General features: G+C 45.6%; 1 protein-coding gene across 2 annotated transcripts in view; it reads left to right on the top strand.

Moving 5' to 3' along the window:
* The first annotated feature begins 286 nt into the window (after nt 1-286).
* The window catches only part of LOC126210607 (cuticle protein 6.4-like), a 168,183-nt gene continuing 144,709 nt past the window's right edge, over nt 287-23,760 (top strand). The window contains exons 1-2 of one of the 2 annotated variants that reach the window (XM_049939901.1): nt 317-378; nt 5,613-6,005. In XM_049939901.1, coding sequence (XP_049795858.1) covers nt 364-378; nt 5,613-5,840 — 243 coding nt within the window. In that variant the 5' untranslated portion in view covers nt 317-363 and the 3' untranslated portion in view covers nt 5,841-6,005. Of the gene's footprint in view, nt 379-5,612; nt 6,006-23,760 lie in introns of those variants that run through there. The other variant, XM_049939897.1, reaches the window with a different exon arrangement.

Genomic DNA, 23,760 nt, shown 5'->3' with positions numbered 1-23,760 from the left:
TGGTGGTCTATAAGTCTTCTGGACGTTACACTATTCAACACTCGAGTTATTTCTCATCAGCTATCGTCGTATAACGTAACGCAGCAGTGTGCTGACTGACGGCACTTAACTGCCGCCTCACGCCTCAGAGCACGCCCCCTCGTGAGCCACAGCCGTCTCCGAAGCTGGACAGCTGCTCCAGTGGAGCGACAGGTGGTCAGCCGAGGCCTTGGGCCTGCCTGCAGCGTCCAGTTTGACCCTCGTCCAGCCGGCCCCGCCCTCAGACCCCCCCAACAGCCGCTGTATATAAGAAGCACGCAGCCTCTGATGAGGCACCGTACAGCTCTTCCAACACCAGTGGCTGCTCTCTGCACTACGCCAATCATGTTCAAGTCCCTGGTGAGTATCACTACTAACTATAACCCTCTCTCTCTCTCTCTGCTAGCATACACTACTGCTGTTTTCACGATCTGGGAAAGCTGTTTTCTAAAATTACAACATTTCCACCATTGACAATCGTTTTAGGTTCCGTATCCCAGTCCATAAAAGCGCAACCCATGTAGGGCCACTTTGTTCTCCCTCAACCTGTCGTGTCTGTTTGTCCGGCAGCACAACATTTCTGACGAATGGATAAAGGTGCAAAGTTGAAATTTGTGTCACTTATTCAGGTCCCTTGCCGATGTAAAAAAAAGTAAAGGATCTAAGTCACTACAATCAACAAATATGGCTATTTATGTCTCATATTTTGATACTCAGTCATCAAAACCTGTAGGATAGTGTACTGTTTACTGAAACGGGGACCTAGAAGCGACGGAGAGGCTGCGTCCCCGCCAGAGCCCTCAGTGGTTCACAACCACACAATAGGCTACAGCAGTCCACTCACCCCACCGTCGCCCCACACCGAACCCAGAGATATTGTATGGTTCGGCCCCCAGTGGACACCCGTCCTCCCACTGGGAATGTCTCATACCAGACGAGTGTAACCTCTAATGTTTGCGTGGTAGAGTAATTATGATGTATGCGTATATGGACAAAGTGTTTGCGCAGCAATCACCGACATAGTGTAACTGAGACAGAATACGGGTAACCGGCCCGCATTCGCCGAGGCAGATGGAAAACCGCCTTAAAAACCATCCACAGGCTGGCTGACACACCGGACCTTGACATTAATCCGCCGGGCGGGAAGCAGCGTGTAAGACCGCGCGGCTAGCTGGGCGGGACACCTAAGGATACTTCCCATTGGTCGAGAATTACAAAATTTGGCAAGAAGCAAGGTTTCATTGTACCAATAAAGGAAAAAAGTCCTCAAGTGGTCAATTTGTAATTATATCACACGATATTTTTTTTTCATTTGTTATCAGATTGCCTTGAAGTTTGAATTTATGTCACATACTAAGGCCTCAGTAACTCACCGGTGTAATAAATGTAAGCTTCTAAGTCAATGCAACCTAAAGATATAGTCATTTATGTCACATACATAGATACTCGCAACCTCACTCATCAAAACCCCTGGGTACATCCCGTTCACTTAGAATCATGAAATTTACCAAGAAGCAAGCTTTCACAGTACAACCAATGGAATAAAAAATGAGAAAAATTTTAATTTGTAGTTATATTACAAAAAATTGCTTCATTTCTTGTCTGACCGTCAGAGAGACGGCTGTGCCTCCTTTTTTCTCAGGAACAGGTAATATAAGTTCAAATTTATGTCACATTCTAAGGTCTGTGGTCCCTTGAGGTTCTAAGTCAGTCCTGTCCAAAGATACCGCCGCTTAAGTCACATATTTTTGATACTCGCAACCTGACACATTAAAACCTCTAGGGTATTTCCAGTTGGTCTACAATCACGAAATTTGTCAAGAAGAAATGCTTCATAGTACAAATAAAGGGAAAAATCCGAAATTGTTAACTTTGAACTGTATTAGAATAAATAAATTTTCACTTTTTATGTGACTCTCAAGAATGAATAGACGTATCAAGCTGAATTTTATGTCACATACTGAGGTTTACAGTCGATTTTCGGTCTAAAACTGTTAAGCATGTAAGATAATGCATCCAAAAGATACAGCAGTTTATGTCACAGATTTTGAAACTCGTAAACTCACTCATTAAAAGCTATTGGGTACGTCTCCTTTTCGTAGAATTATTAAATTTGGCAAGAAGAATAGTTTCAGAGTACAATTACAGGACAAAAATCACGAAAAAATCACAATATTTCTTTTATCATTTACCATCCGACGTCAGACTTTAAGTTAAAACATTGTCGAAAGTCTTGGAATACGTCAGTGCGGTATACACGGTTCTCGAAAATTGCCATTACAGACTTATAGATCTTGTAGAGGGAAATGAGTGAATAATATTTTGGACAGGAACCCATGTCTGGAAACATTATCTAACAACGCTACAGGCGTCAAAGTTATAGAGGCCGGCAAATGTAAATGTAAGCAAATGCAGTGTGATTCCGAGACGATATTAAAAAATTCCAGAGATGATGGAGAAGTATAAATGTATCAATTTGAGGTACCTAAGTGTCATTCAACCGGAAACGAATGAGACGAACGTTATAAGTGAAAACAATCTGATACACACTTGAGGTAGCAAACTGCCCGCATTCTCTTTAAAGGTATTTATTTATTTTTTTATTTACACGTCAAGTTCCGTAGGACCAAATTGAGGAGCAAATCTCAAAGGTCATGGAACGTGCCAGTACATGAAATTACAACATAAAAGTAATAACAGATAAAACAAATGTTTATGAACCCGAAAAAAGTCAGTCCATAAGATTAAATAAACGCAATCAACAATACAATGAATTTCACAGAATATGTAAAACCTGACTATGAGTGTCCAGAGATTTGAACATTCAACCTCTTCAGTGTTTACCACTGCGCCACCTGGCTGCTGTTAATGTTTACCTGTTCGCAATTCCTCCTGGACCACTGTGTGTATAACAGGCAGTGCAGGACAGAAAATACACCCCTGTGGGTCCTGACAAGCAGTCCTTAGCAACTGTAGAGCTTCCAGGTGCAAATCTCTTACTAATTTGACAGATATGAATGCCTGAAATTTTGGCTACATCTACATCTACATGGATACTCCGAAAATCACACTCAAGTGCCTGGCAGAGGATTCATCGAACGACCATCACAATAATTCTCTATTGCTCCACTGTCGAACAGCGCGCAGACAAAACGAACATCTGTATCTTTCCGTGGGAGGTCTGATTTCGCTTATTTTACATGATGATCGTTTCTCCATATGTAGATCGGCGCCAAAAAATATTTTCACATTCGGAGGATAAAGTTGATGATTGAAATTTCGTGAGAAGATTCCGCCACAACGAAGAACGCCTTTGTTTTAATTATTTCTACCCCAAATCCTGTATCATGTCAGTGATATTCTCTCCCCTATTTCGCGATAATACAAAACGTGCTGCCCCTCTTTGAACTTTTTCAGTGCACTCCGTCAACCCATCTGGTAACGATCCCAAACCGCGCAGCTGTATTCTAATAGTGGACCGACAAACGTAGTGTTTGGCTATCTCCTTTGTGGATCTGTTACATTTCCTAAGTGTACTGCCAATAAAAAGCAGTCTTTGATTAGCCTTCCCCACAACATTTTCTATATGTTCCTTCCAAATTAAGCTGTTCGTAATTGTAATTGCTAGCTATTTAATTGAATATGTGTCCTTCATATTTGACTGATTTATCGCAGTTTAACGGATTCCTTTTAGCACTCATATGGATTACATCACACTTCTCGTTATTTAGGGTCAAATGGTTCAAATGGCTCTGAGCACTATGAGACTTAACATCGAAGGTCATCAGTCCCCTAGAACTTAGAACTACTTAAACCTAACTAACTTAACAAAATCACACACATCCATGCCCGACGAAGGATTCAAACCTGCGAATGTAGCGGTCGCGCGGTTCCAGACTAAAGCGCCTAGAACCGCTCGGCCACAACGGCCGGCTATTTAGGTCAATTGCCGATTTTCGCACCATACAGATATCTTTTCTAAATCGTTTTGCAATTTGTTTTGCTCTTCTGATGATTTTACTAGTTGATATACGACAGCACCATCTGCAAAAAACCTATGACGGCTGCTCAGATTGTCTCCCAAATCGTTTGTATAGATAAGGAACAGCAAAGGGCCTGTAACACTCCCTTGGGGAACGCTAGAAATCGCTTCAGTTACTACGAACCGTTACCTCTCTGACAGGAGATCAAGAATCCAGTCACATAACTGAGACGATATTCCATAAGCACGCAATTCAACTATAAGCCGCTAACGTGGTACAATGTCAAAAGCCTTCTGTAAGTGTAGAAATACAGGATCTATTCGAAATCCCTTGTCACTGGCACTCACCACTTGTGTGTAAAGAACTAGTTGTGTTTCACAAGAACGATGTTTTCTAAATCCGTGTTGACAGTGTGTTAATGGTCTATTCTTTTCGAGGTAATTCATAATACTTGAACGCAATATATGTTCCAAAATGGTAATTAAGTGGATTACTCCTACTGCCTTTCTTGAATATTGCTGTGAACTGTGCAACTTTCCAGTCTTTGGGTACGGATCTGTCGTCGAGCGAGGAGTTGTATACGATTGTTAAGTATGGAGCTAATGCATCAGCATACTCTGAAAGAAACCTTGTTGGTATACAGTCTGGACCTGAAGACTTGCTTTTATTAAGTGACTTAACTTCACTACTCCGAAGATATCTACTTCTAAGTTGGCAGCTGTTCTTGATTGGAATTCTGCAATGCTTACTTCATCTTCTTTGGCGAAGGAATTCGGAAAGCTGTGTTTAGTAATTCTGATTTGGCAGCAGTGTCGATAGTATTTCCATTGCTGTCACGCTCAGAAGGCATTGAGTGTGTCTTGCCTCCAGCAGACTTTACATAGGACCAGAATCTCTTTGGATTTTCTACCAGGTTTCGAGGCAAAGTTTTGTAATGGAAACTATTATAAGCGTCGAGCACTGAAATTCGCACTAAATATCGAGCTTGGAAATTATCTTTAAGTTTAAATTTGACACGCTTTTATCGTTGTTTCTGCAACAGTGTTATGTACTGTTTTGTGTAAAGAGGGGTATCAGCCCCATCGTTTGTTAATTTAGTTGGTGTAAATTTCTCCACTGCTGTCGATACTATTTCTTTGAATTCAAGCAACATCTGGTCTACACGTACATTGTTAATTAGGAAGGAGTGGAGATTGACTCTCTGGAAGGAGTCAAGTGAATTTTAATCTGCATTATAAAAAGGTATAATTTTCGTTTGCTTTTGGTGGTTACAATATTCAGTCTCGCTGAGACAAACCTGTGTTCGTTTGTCCTTGTATCCGTTTTGAGGCTCGTTATTAGCATTCTTTCAGAAGTGCTAGTCCTGCATGGTTCGCAGGAGAGCTTCTGTAAAGTTTGGAAGGTAGGAGACGAGATACTGGCTAAAGTAAAGCTGTGAGGACGGGGCGTGAGTCGTGCTTGGGGAGCTCAGTTGGTAGAGCACTTGCCCGCGAAAGGCGAAGGTCCCGAGTTCGAGTCTCGGTCCGGCATACAGTTTGAATCTGCCAGGAAGTTTCAGCTCAGGATTATCTGTTGCTAGTTCTGTGTGTGACACCCCGCTCTACTTTGCAGGTCCTGGCCCTGTGCCTGCTGGTGGCAGTCTTCGCTGCTGAGGAGTCCGCCCCCAAGGAGAAGCGCGGCCTGGCCTACGCCACCGGCCTCGGCTACTCCGCCCCCCTGGCCTACTCTTCTGGACTCTACAGTGGATATGGATACCCTGGATATGCTGGATACTACGGCTACGGTGGCCTGGGATATGCTGCAGCTCCGTTCGCCTATGGATACCATGGATACATCTGAAATGCATAGAATTCATTTTTGAGAAATAATCAACCCTTCTGTATATTCACAAAAGATTGCTCAAGCATTGAGACTTTAATTCGAGGTACTCAGTTCGCTTGTCCTAGGCTCCTTTCTCAACAATGTACTTACAGTGAACTCTAGTAAAATTTTTCTATCCACAAATATGAGCTAATTTATTTTTGTTGTGATTTTATAAAGCTCTCAAAACATCTTCCTTTCTAATCCTTGAGCTCATTAGAATTGTTAATGAACGAGACATACTTAACAACTAGTTGGGCTCATCTAACAACTTCATTGCAGAGTTTAATCTCAGCCTTTCAGAATAAATCCATCTACCAAAAATCATGCATATATTTGTTAGAAAGTAGTTTGTGACTAGTGAAATAGAACTTTAAAATCAGTACCGGGATTAGACTGTTGTTTATTTACAGTGTTACATTACACTTGGACAATCATGGTTTAGGCTTGTGCTGGCCAGTGTGGCCGAGCGGTTCTAGGCTCTTCAGTCTGGAACCGCGCGACCACTATAGTCACAGGTTCGAATCCTTCCTCGGACATGGATGTGTGTGATGTCCCTAGGTTAGTTAGGTTTAAGTAGTTCTAAGTTCTATGGAACTGATGGCTTCAAATGTTAAGTCCCATAGTGCTCAGAGCCATTTGAACCATTTGATTTCGGCTTCAAAGAGCCATTACCAAGTGTTTTAAGTGTTACAAATTGCCTATGATGGCGTACTGTCGTATTAAAATAGCATCTTAGGCAATTTATAACACTTAAAATACTTGATAATGGCACTATGAAGCCGAAATCATGATTGTGTAAGTGTAATGTAACTCTGTAAATAAACAAGTGTAATGGCGGTACTGACTTTAAGGAAATATATTATGACTGTGACCCCGCATTATGAAAAAATTATTAAGTTCACTAGAGGGCAAACAAAATGTTCGAGATTTCGTGTGACTAATTCATAAGTAAACAAAGGACAAGCTTCTTCTATCTCATAATCAACGACCTCTCCATTTCCTTTTTCTTGCATTCAAAGTTCACCTCCTGGCCTTTGCTTCGAACCAATACTGCTTACTCCCTGTCCTGATCACTAGCTCCTCCTACATTCCATATGTGATACTCACATATCACTTAAACACACATCAATATGAACTACACTCCTGGAAATGGAAAAAAGAACACATTGACACCGGTGTGTCAGACCCACCATACTTGCTCCGGACACTGCGAGAGGGCTGTACAAGCAATGATCACACGCACGGCAGAGCGGACCCACCAGGAACCGCGGTGTTGGCCGTCGAATGGCGCTAGCTGCGCAGCATTTGTGCACCGCCGCCGTCAGTGTCAGCCAGTTTGCCGTGGCATACGGAGCTCCATCGCAGTCTTTAACACTGGTAGCATGCCGCGACAGCGTGGACGTGAACCGTATGTGCAGTTGACGGACTTTGAGCGAGGGCGTATAGTGGGCATGCGGGAGGCCGGGTGGACGTACCGCCGATTTGCTCAACACGTGGGGCGTGAGGTCTCCACAGTACATCGATGTTGTCGCCAGTGGTCGGCGGAAGGTGCACGTGCCCGTCGACCTGGGACCGGACCGCAGCGACGCACGGATGCACGCCAAGACCGTAGGATCCTACGCAGTGCCGTAGGGGACCGCACCGCCACTTCCCAGCAAATTAGGGACACTGTTGCTCCTGGGGTATCGGCGAGGACCATTCGCAACCGTCTCCATGAAGCTGGGCTACGGTCCCGCACACCGTTAGGCCGTCTTCCGCTCACGCCCCAACATCGTGCAGCCCGCCTCCAGTGGTGCCGCGACAGGCGTGAATGGAGGGACGAATGGAGACGTGTCGTCTCCAGCGATGAGAGTCGCTTCTGCCTTGGTGCCAATGATGGTCGTATGCGTGTTTGGCGCCGTGCAGGTGAGCGCCACAATCAGGACTGCATACGACCGAGGCACACAGGGCCAACACCCGGCATCATGGTGTGGGGAGCGATCTCCTACACTGGCCGTACACCACTGGTGATCGTCGAGGGGACACTGAATAGTGCACGGTACATCCAAACCGTCATCGAACCCATCGTTCTACCATTCCTAGACCGGCAAGGGAACTTGCTGTTCCAACAAGACAATGCACCTCCGCATGTATCCCGTGCCACCAAACGTGCTCTAGAAGGTGTAAGTCAACTACCCTGGCCAGCAAGATCTCCGGATCTGTCCCCCATTGAGCATGTTTGGGACTGGATGAAGCGTCGTCTCACGCGGTCTGCACGTCCAGCACGAACGCTGGTCCAACTGAGGCGCCAGGTGGAAATGGCATGGCAAGCCGTTCCACAGGACTACATCCAGCATCTCTACGATCGTCTCCATGGGAGAATAGCAGCCTGCATTGCTGCGAAAGGTGATTATACACTGTACTAGTGCCGACATTGTGCATGCTCTGTTGCCTGTGTCTATGTGCCTGTGGTTCTGTCAGTGTGATCATGTGATGTATCTGACCCCAGGAATGTGTCAATACAAGATATAAAACTGTACTTGATATTTTAGCGTCAGAAATAACCCATAGAAAATGCTGCTTTGTAGCTACGAGTATTCTTGAAATAATTCCTTGATTTCTCTTAAACTGGTCGACGATTTGAAGTGAGTCCTCGATACAGTGTGCTAGAAAATCTATCTTTTGTCAACGGCAACAAATTAATCTTTCCCTTGTAGCAACGCAATGTAAATGCCATTGTATCGTCTGCAGTAACCTCAGATGCGAAATGATTTGCATTACGAAATTTTTACTGTAATTTCATCAAAGCGCAGTTATAATTCTCACAATTATTTGAAATTACGTTCAGTCCACACTTAAGTTTTTCTTTTGATAAAGGGGTACGATTCCGTTATCACTGTCCATACTATTCCTATTATTTTGTCTACACAAAAATTATGTCTCTCTAGCTCTTCACCTTTCAGTCTGTTTAGTGTTGTTCTTCGAGGCATACCCTAAAACAGATATAGTTTCCGTATAATAAAGGAAGTAGCTAGTCAAAGTGAAGAAACCGAAAATTAGGAAACGCTTCACATTTACCTTGCGGCGCGGTATAGATGGGCCCAGCAACATGCCGAATGGACCGCTCAGGATTGGCACCATGTTCTCTTCATGGATGAGTGTCGCATATCCCTTCAACCAGACAATCGTGGGAGACATGGTTGGAGGCAACCCGGCCATGCTGAACCCCTTAGACACACTGTCCAGCAAGTACAGCAAGGTGGAGGTCCCCTGCTGTTTTGGAGAGGCATTATGTGGGACCGACGTACGCCGCTGATGGACATGGAAGACGCCGTAAGGGGTGTACGATACGTGAATGCCATCCTGCAACTCATAGTGGAATTATATCGGCAGCATATTGGTGAGGCATTCGTCTTCATGGACGACAATTCGAGCCCCCATTGCGCACATCTTGTGAATGACCTCCTTCAGGGTAACGACATCGCTCGACTAGAGTGGCCAGTATGTTCTCCACACATGAAATGTATCGAACATTCCAAGGTCACTCTTGGGAATGGGTGGACGGTGTTACCTGGGCCCAGGCAGACTGGACCCACCGTAAATCAACGGAGAAGCAGATCACCAAGTTTGCACGACTACCTGGCAAACCGAAACATGAGATAGTGCCCACTAGGCGGACCGTGATTAACCTCACGGGTAAGCCACTCGGCGACGCAGCTACAGCTGTACTTGAAAAAAGGACAATTTCGCACAGACACCTGCATATCTGCCGTTCAATGAAATAATCTCTTCAGTAGAACAGGCAGTCCGTGGCTTACCAGATGACAAAGCGGAAGAAATCAGAAGGGAAATTTGCCGGATTGTTTCAAGGGCAAAACCAGCCAGAAGCAACATCTCGGGGGCAGAAAGAGCAGCACTACGAGCCCTCAGAGACGATAAGGAGATCGTCGTTCTTCCTGCCGACAAAGGAAATGCCACAGTCATCCTTGACAGACGCGACTACGAACAGAAGATGCTGCAATTGCTAGACGATCCAGCATATCGGAAAATCAACACAGACCCGACCAGGAAGATACAACAAAGCACCGCCACCTTTCTGAAAAATGGCGCGCTCGAGGACAAGGACATCAAAAGACTTCGGCAACGTTCGGCGGTAGCCCCGAGGATATATGGTCTCCCAAAAACGCACAAAGAAGGGATGCGACCCATAGTCAGCAACATAGGGGCACCAACGTATCATTTGGCGCAGCACTTAGCAGGCATGCTAAGACCTTATGTGGGGAAATGTGCGCACCATATCCGGAACTCGACGGACTTCATTGGCCGCCTGAAGGAGATGACAGTACAAGAATCCGACATCATGGTCAGCTTCGATGTCGTCTCATTATTCACACGTGTCCCGCTGGAAGATTCTCTCTACTTAATCAGTGAGAAATTCGGGCCTGAACTGACACAACTGTTCAGGCACGTGTTAACATCGACGTACGTTGTCTTCAACGGTCAATACTACGAGCAGACCGACGGAGTAGCCATGGGGAGCCCGCTCTCCCCAGTGGTGGCCAACCTGTTCATGGAGAGTTTCGAAGAGGAAGCACTGGAAGCCGCCGAACTGAAACCTGTATGCTTCTTTCGCTACGTGGACGACACGTTCGTCATCTGGCCACATGGACAGGAACAGCTACAGAAATTTCTGCAACATCTAAATTCGGTCGACAGTAACATTCAGTTCACGATGGAGACTGAGAAAGATGGAAAACTACCTTTTCTTGATGTCCTAGTGGAACGTATGTCTGATGGCTCACTGGGTCACAGTGTGTACCGAAAGCCCACACACACTGACCTGTACCTACATGCGTCCAGCTGCCACCGTCCGGCGCAGCTTAATCGAATGCTCAACACCTTGGTACATAGAGCACACTCGATCTCTGATGAACAGAACTTGACAACGGAGCTCAAACACCTGGAGACCGTGTTCCGCAAGAATGGGTATGACAACCGCCAAATCCAAAGGGCCTTCCGACAACAGAAGTGCAGCAAGAACCGAGATGAGGAACAACCCGAAGAAGAAAAGCAAGCTCTGGCCTTTCTGCCGTTTGCTGGCAACGTGTCGTCAAAAATAGGGAGACTGTTAAGGCGACACAAGATTGACAGAGTCTTCCGGACACCAGCAAAGATTCGTGACCTACTAGGAACGGCAAAAGATGACGTAGGGCTGAAGAAAGCGGGCGTATACAAAATCCCGTGCGGCTGTGGCAAATCCTGTATCGGCCAAACATTTCGCACGGTCGAGACCGATGCAAAGAACACGAACGTCACACCCGCTTACGCCAACCCAGCCATTCGGCCCTAGCAGAACACTGCATTGAAACCGGACACACAGCGAAATTCGAAGAGACAAAAATCCTGACTGCCACAAGTGCCTACTGGGACAGTATCTACAAGAAGGCCATAGAAATTCGAGTACCAGATAACCTCATTAACAGGGACACCGGGTTTCAGCAAGGCCTGGAAACCGTTATTAAACACCATCAAAGAGCAACGGCACGAGCGGACGCGAGATCCTTCCGCCACGGCGGACGGAGATGGACTGCGCCTACCACCGGGCGTGGCTGCAGCTACCCCCACCCCTCCCACCACGCGGCGCCCCGCCGGCCGCTCGCGCCGGGGTACGACTCGGGACCCCGCGGACATAAATACCACGGACACAGCGTAGACAGATCATTCCATCAGCACCACCTGATGATGGCGGAACGGTTATTCGCCGAAATATCGTGGAACTTTGACGAATGGATCCGGCTGGACACCCGAGAACCTTGGATACAGCACATTCGCCGGGAAAGCCTGAGATCTCATTCCTGGGATAGATTGCAAAGGCCGGCCGAGGTGGCCGAGTTGTTCTAGGCGCTTCAGTCCCGAACCGCGCGACTGCTACGGTCGCAGGTTCGAATCCTGCCTCGGGCATGGATGTGTGTGATGTCCTCAGGTTAGTTAGGTTTAAGTAGTTCTAAGCTCTAGGGGACTGATGACCTCAGATGTTATGTCCCATAGTGCTCAGATGCATTTGAACCATTTTTAGATTGAAAAGGGCTGTTTATGGACGACGTGACCCACCAACCACTCTGATATACGCCGAATGGCCGTTGAGGAGTGGGACAATCTGGACCAACAGTGCCTTGATGAACTTGTGGATAGTATGTCACGACGAATACAGGCATGCATCAATGCTAGAGGACGTACTACTGGGTCTTAGGGGTACCGGTGTGTGCAGCAATGTAGATCACCACCTCTGGAAGTCTCGTTGTATGGTGGTACAACATTCAATGTGTGGTTTTAATTAGCAAAAAAAATGGCGGAAAATACGTTTATGTTGATCTCTATTCCAATTTTATGTACAGTTTCCGGAAATCTCATAACCGTGGTGATGTAAAACTTTTGTGATGTGTGTATTATGATAAGTACTACGCTCGTACAAAGAGTGAGCATTGAATCCGGCAGGTGCCACATGGTATGGGGTCCGCACACCATTATGCCAGAAGAAACACCACTGTGCCTCTCCAAAATATTGGAAGACTGGGACCTCTCACCAAGTGGTCGCCACATTCGCCAAGGTGGTCAGCCACGGTGGTACAGAACAGTGATTAATCGTTGAACGCAATGAGACGATACTCATCGGCGGTCCATGCTTCATGGTCACGGCGCCCCGACAAAACGCAGCCGTTTGTGTCGCGTTGTTAAGTGCAGCCCTTTTTGTTTTCTTTTTTTTTTTTTGTTTTTTGGTCATCGGTCTTCTGACTGGTCTGATGCCACCCGCCACGAATTCCTCTCCTGTGGCGATCTCTTCATCTCAGAGTAGCACCTGCAACCTACGTCCTCAATTATTTGCTGGATGTATTCCAATCTCTGTTTTCCTCTACAGTTTTTGCCCTCTACAGCTGCCTCTAGTACCATGGTAGTCATTCCCTCTGTCTTAAGAGATGCCCTTTCATCCTTATCAGTGTCTTCCATATATTCCTTTCCTCTCCGCTTCTGCGCAGAACCTCGTTCCTTACCTTATCAGTCTACCTATTTTCAACATTCATCTATAGCACTACATCCCAGATGCTTCGATTCTCTTCTGTTCCGGTTTCCCCACAGTCCATGATTCACTACCATACAGTGCTGTACTCCAGACGTACATTGTCAGAAATTTATTCCTCAAATCAAGGTCTATGTTTGGTGCTAGTAGACTTCTCTTGGCCAGGAATGCCCTCTTTGCCATTGTCCTGCATTTGATGTCGTCCATGCTCCTTCCGTCATTGGTTATTTTACTGCCTCAGTAGCTGAATTCCTTAACTTCATCTACAGGGAGGAGAAAAATTGTGTCACTAAATTTTAACCCTGGGTACCAGATGCCAGTAGGAACCACAGTTACTAATGTTGTGCAGGTCGACAACACACAATTTTTAAAATACGGAAACTTGGCGCCACGCGCTCCGATTGGCCGCGGGATTGCCCTGTTGCCAGATGCTGTGGACAACGCATGACCGCGAATGCTTTGCCTGCCGGAGATCGCGATGTATCCAAAACAGCCTGCAGTGACGGGTCGGGGGACGTTTGTATGTGTGAACCGACAACCATAGCGCTGCCCATCAACCGACGAACGGCAACTGGGCAATACCACGGCCAATCGGAGCGCGTGGCGCCAAGTTTCCGTAGTTTAAAAATGGCGCTATGTCGACGTACACAACATTAATAATTTTTGTTCCCACTGACATCAGCTGTCTGGGGTGAAAATTTCGTGACACATATTTTCTCCACCCTGTACTTCGTGACCATCAATCCTGATGCGTTTCTCACTGTTCTCATTTCTGCTATTTCTCAGTACTTTCGTCTTCATAATCTGTAGTCATTAGATTATTCAGTCCGTTCAGCACATCATGTAATTATTCTCCTCCACTTTCATTCAGGATAGCAATGTTACCAGAGAATCGTGTCATTGATCCTACAGCCTACGCGTGATCAAAAAGTAACCAGAATTTTTCAGTTTCGTAGGTTTTATACATCGCTTTTTCAAAGCTTTTTATGTCCCTGATGTATGTTCGGATCCTTAGCTGCTTTGAATATTTAGCTTTTTGTTGACGGTCGGAAAGGTTATATGCGGTTTCGAGTTCTTGGCGAATTTTTACTTTCGAAAAAGGTGGATCAAAGAATTTTGTTAAAAAATGGAATAAAGTGTAGCATCGCATTCGAAATCTTGACTGTGGCTTTCGGCGAATCTGCTATGAGGAAGGCAACAGTTTACGAGTGATTTAAACGTTCCAAAGAGGGTCGAGAAGACGTCTAACACGACGACCGCCTTTGCACGTCTTAGCACATCAACATTACTGACGACCATGTGGAAGAAGTAAAAAAAAGAAAATGGTTCTGTGAAATCGACGAACCACCGTCAGAGAGGTTGCTGATGATGTCGGCATATCCTTTGACTGACGACAAACAAATTTTTCGGGTGTTTTGGGCATGAAATGTGTAGCAGCAAAACTTCTTCCGAAATGGTTGAATTTCTAACGAAAGCAGCGTGGCGTAGACATCGCTCAGGAATTACTGAATGACAATGAAGTCGACAATGACCCAGGACTTCTACAGAAGGCTATAACAGCTGGTGGAACATGGGTATACAAGTACGACATCAAAACTGAGGCCCGGTTGTCCCCATGCAAATTGCTTGAAGAGCCTAGACCGGAAAAAGATCGACATGTTCGATCATATGTGAAGGCTCTTCTCACTGTTTCCCTCTGTTACAGTAAAATGGTACATCGTGAGTTGCTGCCTTATGGTCCTAAGGTCAATAAGGAATACTGCCTGGAAACTGCGCGCCATTTGCGTGGAGCAGTCCGAAGAAAGCGGCCAGAACTGTGGCAAAACTACTCTTGGAAATTGCATAGCGATAACGCTCCGCACACATCTCAGTGCCTGTTCGTGATCTTTTTGGCAAAAACCAAAACCGTTATGATTCTTCAGCTACTGTATTCCCCGGAAATGGTCCCCCGCAACTGTTTCTATTCCTGAGGCTAAAGAGAAAAGTCGTCGTTTTGCCGCCATTGACGAGATAAAAACAGAATAGCTGAAGGAACTGAACACCATAACGAAAAGGAAGGTTTAGACGTGCTTCCAATAATGGAAAAAGCGCTGGCTCAAGTGTACTACGAGCGTGGTTCAATAAGTAATGCCTCACATAAAAAAAGAGCCGTTAATATATACAGACAAACGTCCTTATTGGTGCTTCACATTTGATGTTTGTTCTGTGCGCCGGTGAAGTTTCGAACCGTTTTGGCGGATGGCAGAGCCGTAGTATACCGTTAAAATGGCGTCCACATACGACTCACGTAACAAGCAGCGGCTGTTATTGAATTCTTGTGTGCAGAAAAAGAAACGGTGCTGAACATCCTTAAACGTTTGTGTGCAATGTATGGCGATGCTGCAGTTGATAGGAGTACAGTTGGGCGATGGGTAAATGGGGAAATAGAGAAACAGAGTTCCATAATCAGCCACGCTCGGGACGTCCTGTCACAGCCACTGCTGCAGACATGCCGAATCGTGCGGACGCCATTATTCGTGCCGACCGGCGCATCACAACTCGACAATTGGTTCTACAGTTGTCGGTCAGCATCGGAAGTGTGTCTGCAATGATCGAGACTCTCGGATATTCAAATAGGTGCTCACGATGGGTGCCCCGAATGCTCACAGCGGATCACAAGATTCATTTCAGGTAATTCACTAGTCCGAATGCTACGAGTCTTGACCAGGGGTGTGGGATGACACAGACTGTTGGAGGGAGCACATTATTTCCTCTTGGATAGCAGACGCAAATATGAAGCGGTGCACAATATGGTGATTCCCCTCTCCCATGTGGTGCCTACGAGAATACCGGCCCTCACATTCCCATGCATTACTACGTCGCATCGCTACCTCATCCGATTAATCCACTGACTCCATATTGCACGATTTGACCAGCCAACCAAATGGCGACCCACAGTGAGGACCCTTTGAAACTCTGTCAGGCGCTGATTGTCTCATGTGACTACGAATCATCTCTGTGTTCTTCACAGTGACCACTCAACATCTGGCGCTATTGTACGAGTGCATTCAAGTTCTAAGGCCTCCGATTTTTTTTTTCTAATTAACTACTCACCCGAAATCGATGAAACTGGCGTTACTTCTCGACGTACACATTTTTCACAACGCTGACGCCATGATTCCAAGGCAGCGGCGAAGGCTTCTTTAGGAGTCTGTTTTGACCACTGGAAAATCGCTGAGACAATAGCAGCACGGCTGGTGAATGTGCGGCCACGGAGAGTGTCTTTCATTGTTGGAAAAAGCTAAAAGTCACTAGGAGCCAGGTCAGGTGAGTAGGAAGCATGGGGAATCACTTCAAAGTTGTTATCACGTAGAAACTGTTGCGTAACGTTAGCTCGATGTGCGGGTGCGTTGTCTTGGTGAAACAGCACACGCGCAGCCCTTCCCGGACGTTTTTGTTGCAGTGCAGGAAGGAATTTGTTCTTCAAAACATTTTCGTAGGATGCACCTGTTACCGTAGTGCCCTTTGGAACGCAATGGGTAAGGATTACGCCATCGCTGTCCCAGAACATGGACACCATCATTTTTTCAGCACTGGCGGTTACCCGAAATTTTTTTTGTGGCGGTGAATCTGTGTGCTTCCATTGAGTTGACTGGCGCTTTGTTTCTGGATTGAAAAATGGCATCCACGTCTCATCCATTGTCACAATCGACGAAAAGAAAGTCCCATTCATGCTGTCGTTGTGTGTCAACATTGCTTGGCAACATGCCACACGGGCAGCCATGTGGTCGTCCGTCAGCATTCGTGGCATCCACCTGGATGACACTTTTCGCATTTTCAGGTCGTTATGCAGGATTGTGTGCACAGAACCCACAGAAATGCCAACTCTGGAGGCAATCTCTTCAACAGTCATTCGGCGATCCCCCAAAACAATTCTCTCCACTTTCTCGATCATGTCGTCAGACCGGCTTGTGCGAGCCCGAGGTTGTTTTGGTTTGTTGTCACACGATGTTCTGCCTTCATTAAACTATAGCACCACGAACGCACTTTCGACACATCCATAACTCCATCACCACATGTCTCGTTCAACTGTCGATGAATTTCAATTGGTTTCACACCACGAAAATTCAGAAAACGAATGATTGCACGCTGTTCAAGTAAGGAAAACGTCGCCATTTTAAGTATTTAAAACAGTTCTCATTCTCGCCGCTGGCAGTAAAATTCCATCTGCTGTATGGTGCTGCCATCTCTGGGACGTATTGACAATGAACGCGGCCTCATTTTAAAACAATGCGCATGTTTCTATCTCTTTCCAGTCCGGAGAAAAAAAATCGGAGGCCTTAGAACTTGAATGCACCTCGTATACACTGGCATGCCTGATAACAGCGTTACACAAGACAACATTAATACACTCTGGTGGTCGTGCTACCTGCCACACAGAGGTGCAACTCTAACCATTCGTACACTGACGGAAAAATGTTCTCACATGAAGAAATAATTAATATGAAATAATGAAATTTCGGGGAATACTTTTGCCCACGTAACATATGTGACTAAAATTGCAAGATTACACGTTAATCTAAGGGCGAGATAAGCCATTGGAAACGTGAAATACTGGTACATTAATAACAGGTGTAACACTCAGACTGTCGAATGCAAACATGCATTGTGTTTACAGGTACCGGACATCAGTTCGTGGGATGGAGATCCAAGCCAGTTTAGTGATTATAGCGACCGAATGAAAACAATCGATTCATTCGGTTGTTGGAAAACAAACGACGCATTCGGTTGCAGTTTTCCGTATTGGATGAACTATTCATTCATTCTTTTGAGTGAAATCCCTCTGGGGGAGCCACCGGTGTGGCCGTGCGGTTCTAGGCGCTTCAGTCTGGAATCTCGTGACCGCTACGGTCGCAGGTACGAATCCTGCCTCGGGCATGGATGTGTGTGATGTCCTCAGGTTAGTTAGGTTTAAGTAGTTCTAAGTTCTAGGGGACTGATGACCACAGATGTTAAGTCCCATAGTGCTTAGAGCCATTTCAACCATTTGCACCTCTGGGGGCCAATTGAATGAAAACGGTCAAGTAAGTCGGTTGTAGTTCTACGTGCCGACTGGATTCTTATTCATTTATTTTTTCGAGTGAAAGCAGTCTGCGGGAAAAACTGAATGAAAACATTCGACACCGTTGCAGCTTTGCATATTGACTGAATTATTCACTCTTTCTCTTATATTTAAAAAATTTATTGAAATAGTTTTTTTCTGCTTTCTGGTCTTGTGTGTGCTAAATTTTTCAACTGATTTCATACTGATGAGAGTACAACAGCGACATGCGGTAAATTTCTGATTTATTTCTGCTTCTCTTCAAGTGAGTCAACGATGATGTTACTTTCTCCTACGTATACAGGGTGTTACAAAAAGGTACGGCCATACTTTCAGGAAACATTCCTCACACAAAAATAAAAAAAAGAAGTTATGTGGACATGTGTCCGGAAACGCTTAATTTCCGTGTTAGAGCTCATTTCAGTTTCGTCAGTATGTGCTGTACTTCCTCGATTCACCGCCAGTTGGCCCAATTGAAGGAAGGTAATGTTGACTTCGGTGCTTGTGTTGACATGCGACTCATTGCTCTACAGTACTAGCATCAAGCACATCAGTACGTAGCATCAACAGGTTAGTATTCATCACGAACGTGGTTTTGCAGTCAGTGCAATGAAACTTCTTGGCAGATTAAAACTGTGTGCCCGACCGAGACTCGAACTCGGGACCTTTGCCTTTCGCGGGCAAGTGCTCAGCGCACACTCCGCTGCAGAGTGAAAATCTCATTCCAGTCAGTGCAATGTTTACAAATGCGGAGTTGGCAGATGCCCATTTGATGTATAGATTAGCACGGGGCAATAGCCGTGGCGCGGTACGTTTGTATCGAGACAGATTTCCAGAACGAAGGTGTCCCGACAGGAAGACGTTCGAAGCAATTCATCGGCGTCTTAGGGAGCACGGAACATTCCAGCCTATGACTCGCGACTGGGGAAGACCTAGAACGACGAGGACACCTGCAATGGACGAGGCAATTCATCTGCAGTTGACGATAACCCTAATGTCAGCGTCAGAGAAGTTGCTGCTGTACAAGCTAACGTTGACCACGTCACTGTATGGAGAGTGCTACGGGAGAACCAGTTATTTCCGTACCATGTACAGCGTGTGCAGGCACTATCAGCAGCTGATTGGCCTCCACGGATACACTTCTGCGAATGGTTCATCCAACAATGTGTCAATCCTCATTTCAGTGCAAATGTTCTCTTTACGGATGAGGCTTCATTCCAACGTGATCAAATTGTAAATTTTCACAATCAACATGTGTGGGCTGACGAGAATCCGCACGAAATTGTTCAATGACGTCATCAACACAGATTTTCTGTGAACGTTTGGGCAGGCATTGTTGGTGATGTCTAGATTGGGCCCCATGTTCTTGCACCTACGCTCAATGGAGCACGTTGATTTCATACGGGATACTCTACCTGTGCTGCTAGAACATGTGCCTTTACAAGTACGACACAACATGTGGTTCATGCACGATGGAGCTCCTGCACATTTCAGTCGAAGTGTTCGTACGCTTCTCAACAACAGATTCGGTGACCGATGGATTGGTAGAGGCGGACCAATTCCATAGCCTCCACGCTCTCCTGACCTCAACCCTCTTGACTTTCATTTATGGGGGCATTTGAAAGCTCTTGTCTACGCAGCCCCGGTACCAAATGTAGATACTCCTCGTGCTCGTATTGTGGACGGCTGTGATACAATACGGAATTCCCCAGGGCTGCATCAGCGCATCAGGGATTCCATGCGACGGAGGGTGGATGCATGTACCCTCGCTAACGGAGGACATTTTGAACATTTCGTGTAACAAAGTGTTTGAAGTCACGCTGGTACGTTCTGTTGCTGTGTGGTTCCATTCCACGATTAATGTGATTTGAAGAGAGGTAATAAAATGAGCTCTAACATGGAAATTAAGCGTTTCCGGATACATGTCCACATAACATATTTTCTTTCTTTGTGTGTGAGGAATGTTTCCTGAAAGTTTGGCCGTACGTTTTTGTAACACCCTGTATATCGCTAAAAGACCCCGAATGTAGAAATTAGAGGAAACAGAGCTCACTCAGAAGCTTAGCAGCAATCCTTCTTAATGGCGAAACATTCGGAATTGGAACAGGAGAATTGGTAAATAGCAGTGCTACATCAAGTACTCTCCGCCACACACCAGAAAAGAAAGTGAGTTAATATTACATTGTCATTCAGCTCTAAGCTACGTTGAAAGTTTCAAGTCTTTACTTTATCGGGAAGTTAGTTTAAAATCAGTTGCAAAATTTGTACCGGACAGACAGATCGAAAAATAACTCCGGCACACACAAGACTCTAAAGCGAGTTTATATTGCAGTGTCATCCATTTCTAAGGTATGGTGAAATTTTCAGGTGTCTAGCTTACTTGGAAGTTAGTTTAAAATCAACTGCAAAATTATTACGTAACAAACAGACGAGAAACTGACCTAATAAAAACGTATTAAAAAGTGATTGTTCATTTGTGTATAAATAAATTTACATTCCGGCACCAGGTATTAAACTTCTGAAACCAACTAATAATTTATTTTCAATGCCAAAAGTACGAAAATTCGTATATCAGTAAGGAAATACATACATTTTGAAAATATTTTATTTTTAGAAATATATTTTTATTCGCATATCCTCGAAATAAAATACTTTATTTGTCTCTAAAAAGTTGTTAACCTTAGTTGTGGCTCATGTATAACCTAAAAGGCTGAAAAAGTATATAAATAAAATCACTCGAACTCGGAGGTTGAGTGAAAACATTCGAATGACGGCCGCAACTGACACAGACTTCTCATTCGGTTGTCATGCATTGAATGAAACCACTCAAGCCCGGTGAGAGAGTGAAAACAGTCGTATAACGGTTACAACCAACGAAGACCTGTTTCAGTCAGCAATGAGTGAAACCACTTAAACCCAGTGAGTGAGAGAAAACATTCGTACAGCTGATATGGGCGTAGAGACTAGTTTCATTCGGTTCTTTCATTCAATTGAACAAAATACAACTGGTTGTTAAAAACAGTCGGTTGTCCCATCACTACGCCTGTTGGTCGTTCGATACAGGGACGGTTAATGCTGTTTGTGGATGACGCTTTAGTTGTTGTCCGATGATGTTGCTCCAGTATGCGTTTAATTGGAGGCAGATCTGGTGATCGAGCAGGCCGAGGGAATATGCCGGCACTCTGTAGAGCATGTTGATGCGAGAGAGCGTTATCGTGTTGGAAAACACCCGCTGGAATGCCGTTCGTGACATGCACCACAGCAGGTCGAATCACCAGAATGGCGTACAAATTTGCAGTCAGGGTACGTTGGAGCACGAGAGTGCTGAAATCGCAACCCAAACCATAACTATAGGTGTAGGTTCAGTGTGTCTAGGTTGGTTACCAGACTCACAACTGGTCTCCTTCTAACCAACATACGGCCGTCACTGGCATCAAGGTAGAACCGATCAGAAAACACGATAGACGTCCACCCTAGCGTCCAATGAGCTCTCGCTTCACACTGCTGAAGTCGAAAATGGCGGTCGTCTCGTGATCAGAGGAAAGTGCGCTACAGGCCGTCTCGCTCGGAACTGTCCAAGTTATCGATTTGTAACAGTTCGTTGTGTCATGATGGTTCCAGAAGCTGCTCGAATTGCTGATCCAGATGCAGTACGATGCACCAGAGCCACACGCCGACGACAATGATCTTCCCTCTCGGTAGTGTTATGTGGCCCTCCGGAGGCCGGCCTTCCTGTGACCGCACATTTTCGCGACCACCGCCGCCAGCAATCACATATAGTGGCTACGTTCGTGCCAAGTCTTTCTGCAGTTTCACAGAAGCAACATCCAGCTTCTCGTAGCCTTATTGCCCGAGCTCGCCCAGACTTAGTGCGGTGTTGATATGGCGTCTTTTTCGCCTTAAAGGCATTCTTGATTAACATCAACTCACTACGTGCTACCTGAAAGATAATTAATGCTCAAGACCGTTAAGGGCGTATTTAAAGCAAGCCTGAATTGCATCCCCACTGTGGCGCTGATAGCGTCACCCTTAAGCGATTGGCGCGAAATTTGGATACACATCACCTTCCGATTGTAGAAATATGCTTACCACCTTTAACTGGACTCCCCCAACTCCTTTCTGGTGTAGGGCATATTTTTCTGTCAGTGTTTATCCGGCGATGGTGTGTACATGTGCGAAGTTGCATTGACATCCGATCATGTCTTCTGAGAACTTCAGTTTTCCAACTAGGCAGATTAAAAGGCAGTGATTGCACAACAGCCAAGATGGAAAATAGAATTACTCTTCAAATTATGGAGATGAAGTGAAATGTTCACATACGCTCAGTCCTATGTAAAGAGATGGCAGAGTTCTATTCATTGGCAGGGTACGGGGAAAATCAAATTGGCGTTCAGAAGGGATTGTCACGTGCTCTAAATTAGACGTAAAGTGTTTTGCGAAAGCGTGCTAATAAATATTTAGACTTTCCCTACAGTTTCATTATATTTGTGCCATTGTAGGTTAATATTCACTCGATTTTATTATAAAGGTTTGTTTTTAACACCATAATGGCGCTAGAAAAATTTTATGCAAGTGAAACAGCTTCACGGACTGAGCAAGTGAATAACGCGTTGCTCCACATCTGGCCATTATGCAAGCTGTTATTCGGCTTGGCATTCATTGACGGAGTTTGCAGATGTCCTCCCAGGGATATCGTTCCACATTCTGTGCAACTGGCCCGTTAGTTAGTCAAAATCTCGAGCTGGTTGTAGGGCGCTGCCCATAATGACCCAAACGTTGTCAACTGCTGGGGAGTAATCCGGCGCCGTTACTGACCAAGGTAGGGTTTGGCAAGCACGAAGACAAGCGGTAGAAAATTTCGCTGTGTGTGAGAAGGCATTATCTTGCTGAAATGTAAGGCCAGGATGGCTTCCCACAGAGGGCAACAAAACGGACCGTAGAATACCGTCGACGTACCATTGTGCTATAAGGGTATCGCAGATGACATCCAGCTGGGTCCTGCTATGAAAAGAAATGGTACCGCACCACAGGTCGTCATTTATAGGTGGTACTACTGGCGACTGTCGATATCCCACCACTGTCCAGGGCGCCTACAGACACGTCTTCGCTGCTCATTGAGGCTCAGTTCGAAGCGAGACTCATCACTGACGACAGTTCTACTCTAGTCAACGAGATTCGAGGTCGAATGTGGCCGACACCACTGCAAGGGTCTTTTTGGTGTACAGACGTCAATGAAAGTCGGTGTAAGGAGTACCGTGATAACAGCATATTAATGCTACTTGAAATCCCTGAACCACCGGTTGCACGTCGGATCGACGATGATAATGAATCCGGGGTTCCGAGTGCCTATCTCGGTCCTGTCGTTTAGTCGTCCTTCTAGGTCGATCGCTCCCTTCTCGACAACCTGTTCGACTGTCGTTCACCCACTCATACCACCGCGACCGAATAGTGGCATCGCTCCTACCCAAATGTCGAACGATTCGCCTACTACTCTAAGCGACTTCTTCGAGCCAGACTACACCGCCTCACTGAAATGCTTAAATTTGCGTACGTTGTTCGCATGTCTGTCAGCGAGGCATAGTTGCCTTTCAAGTGAGTATACGTCTACATCTACATCCATACTCCGCAAACCACCTGACGGTGTGTGGCGGAGGGTACCTTGAATTCCGTTATCGGTTCTCCCTTCTATTCCAGTCTCGTATTGTTCGTGGAAAGAAGGATTGTCGGTATGCCTCTGTGTGGGCTCTAATCCCTCTGATTTT

Source organism: Schistocerca nitens, chromosome 10 (assembly GCF_023898315.1).
Source record: "Schistocerca nitens isolate TAMUIC-IGC-003100 chromosome 10, iqSchNite1.1, whole genome shotgun sequence".
Lineage (NCBI taxonomy): Eukaryota > Metazoa > Arthropoda > Insecta > Orthoptera > Acrididae > Schistocerca > Schistocerca nitens.
This window is presented reverse-complemented; position numbering and strand designations above follow the sequence as displayed.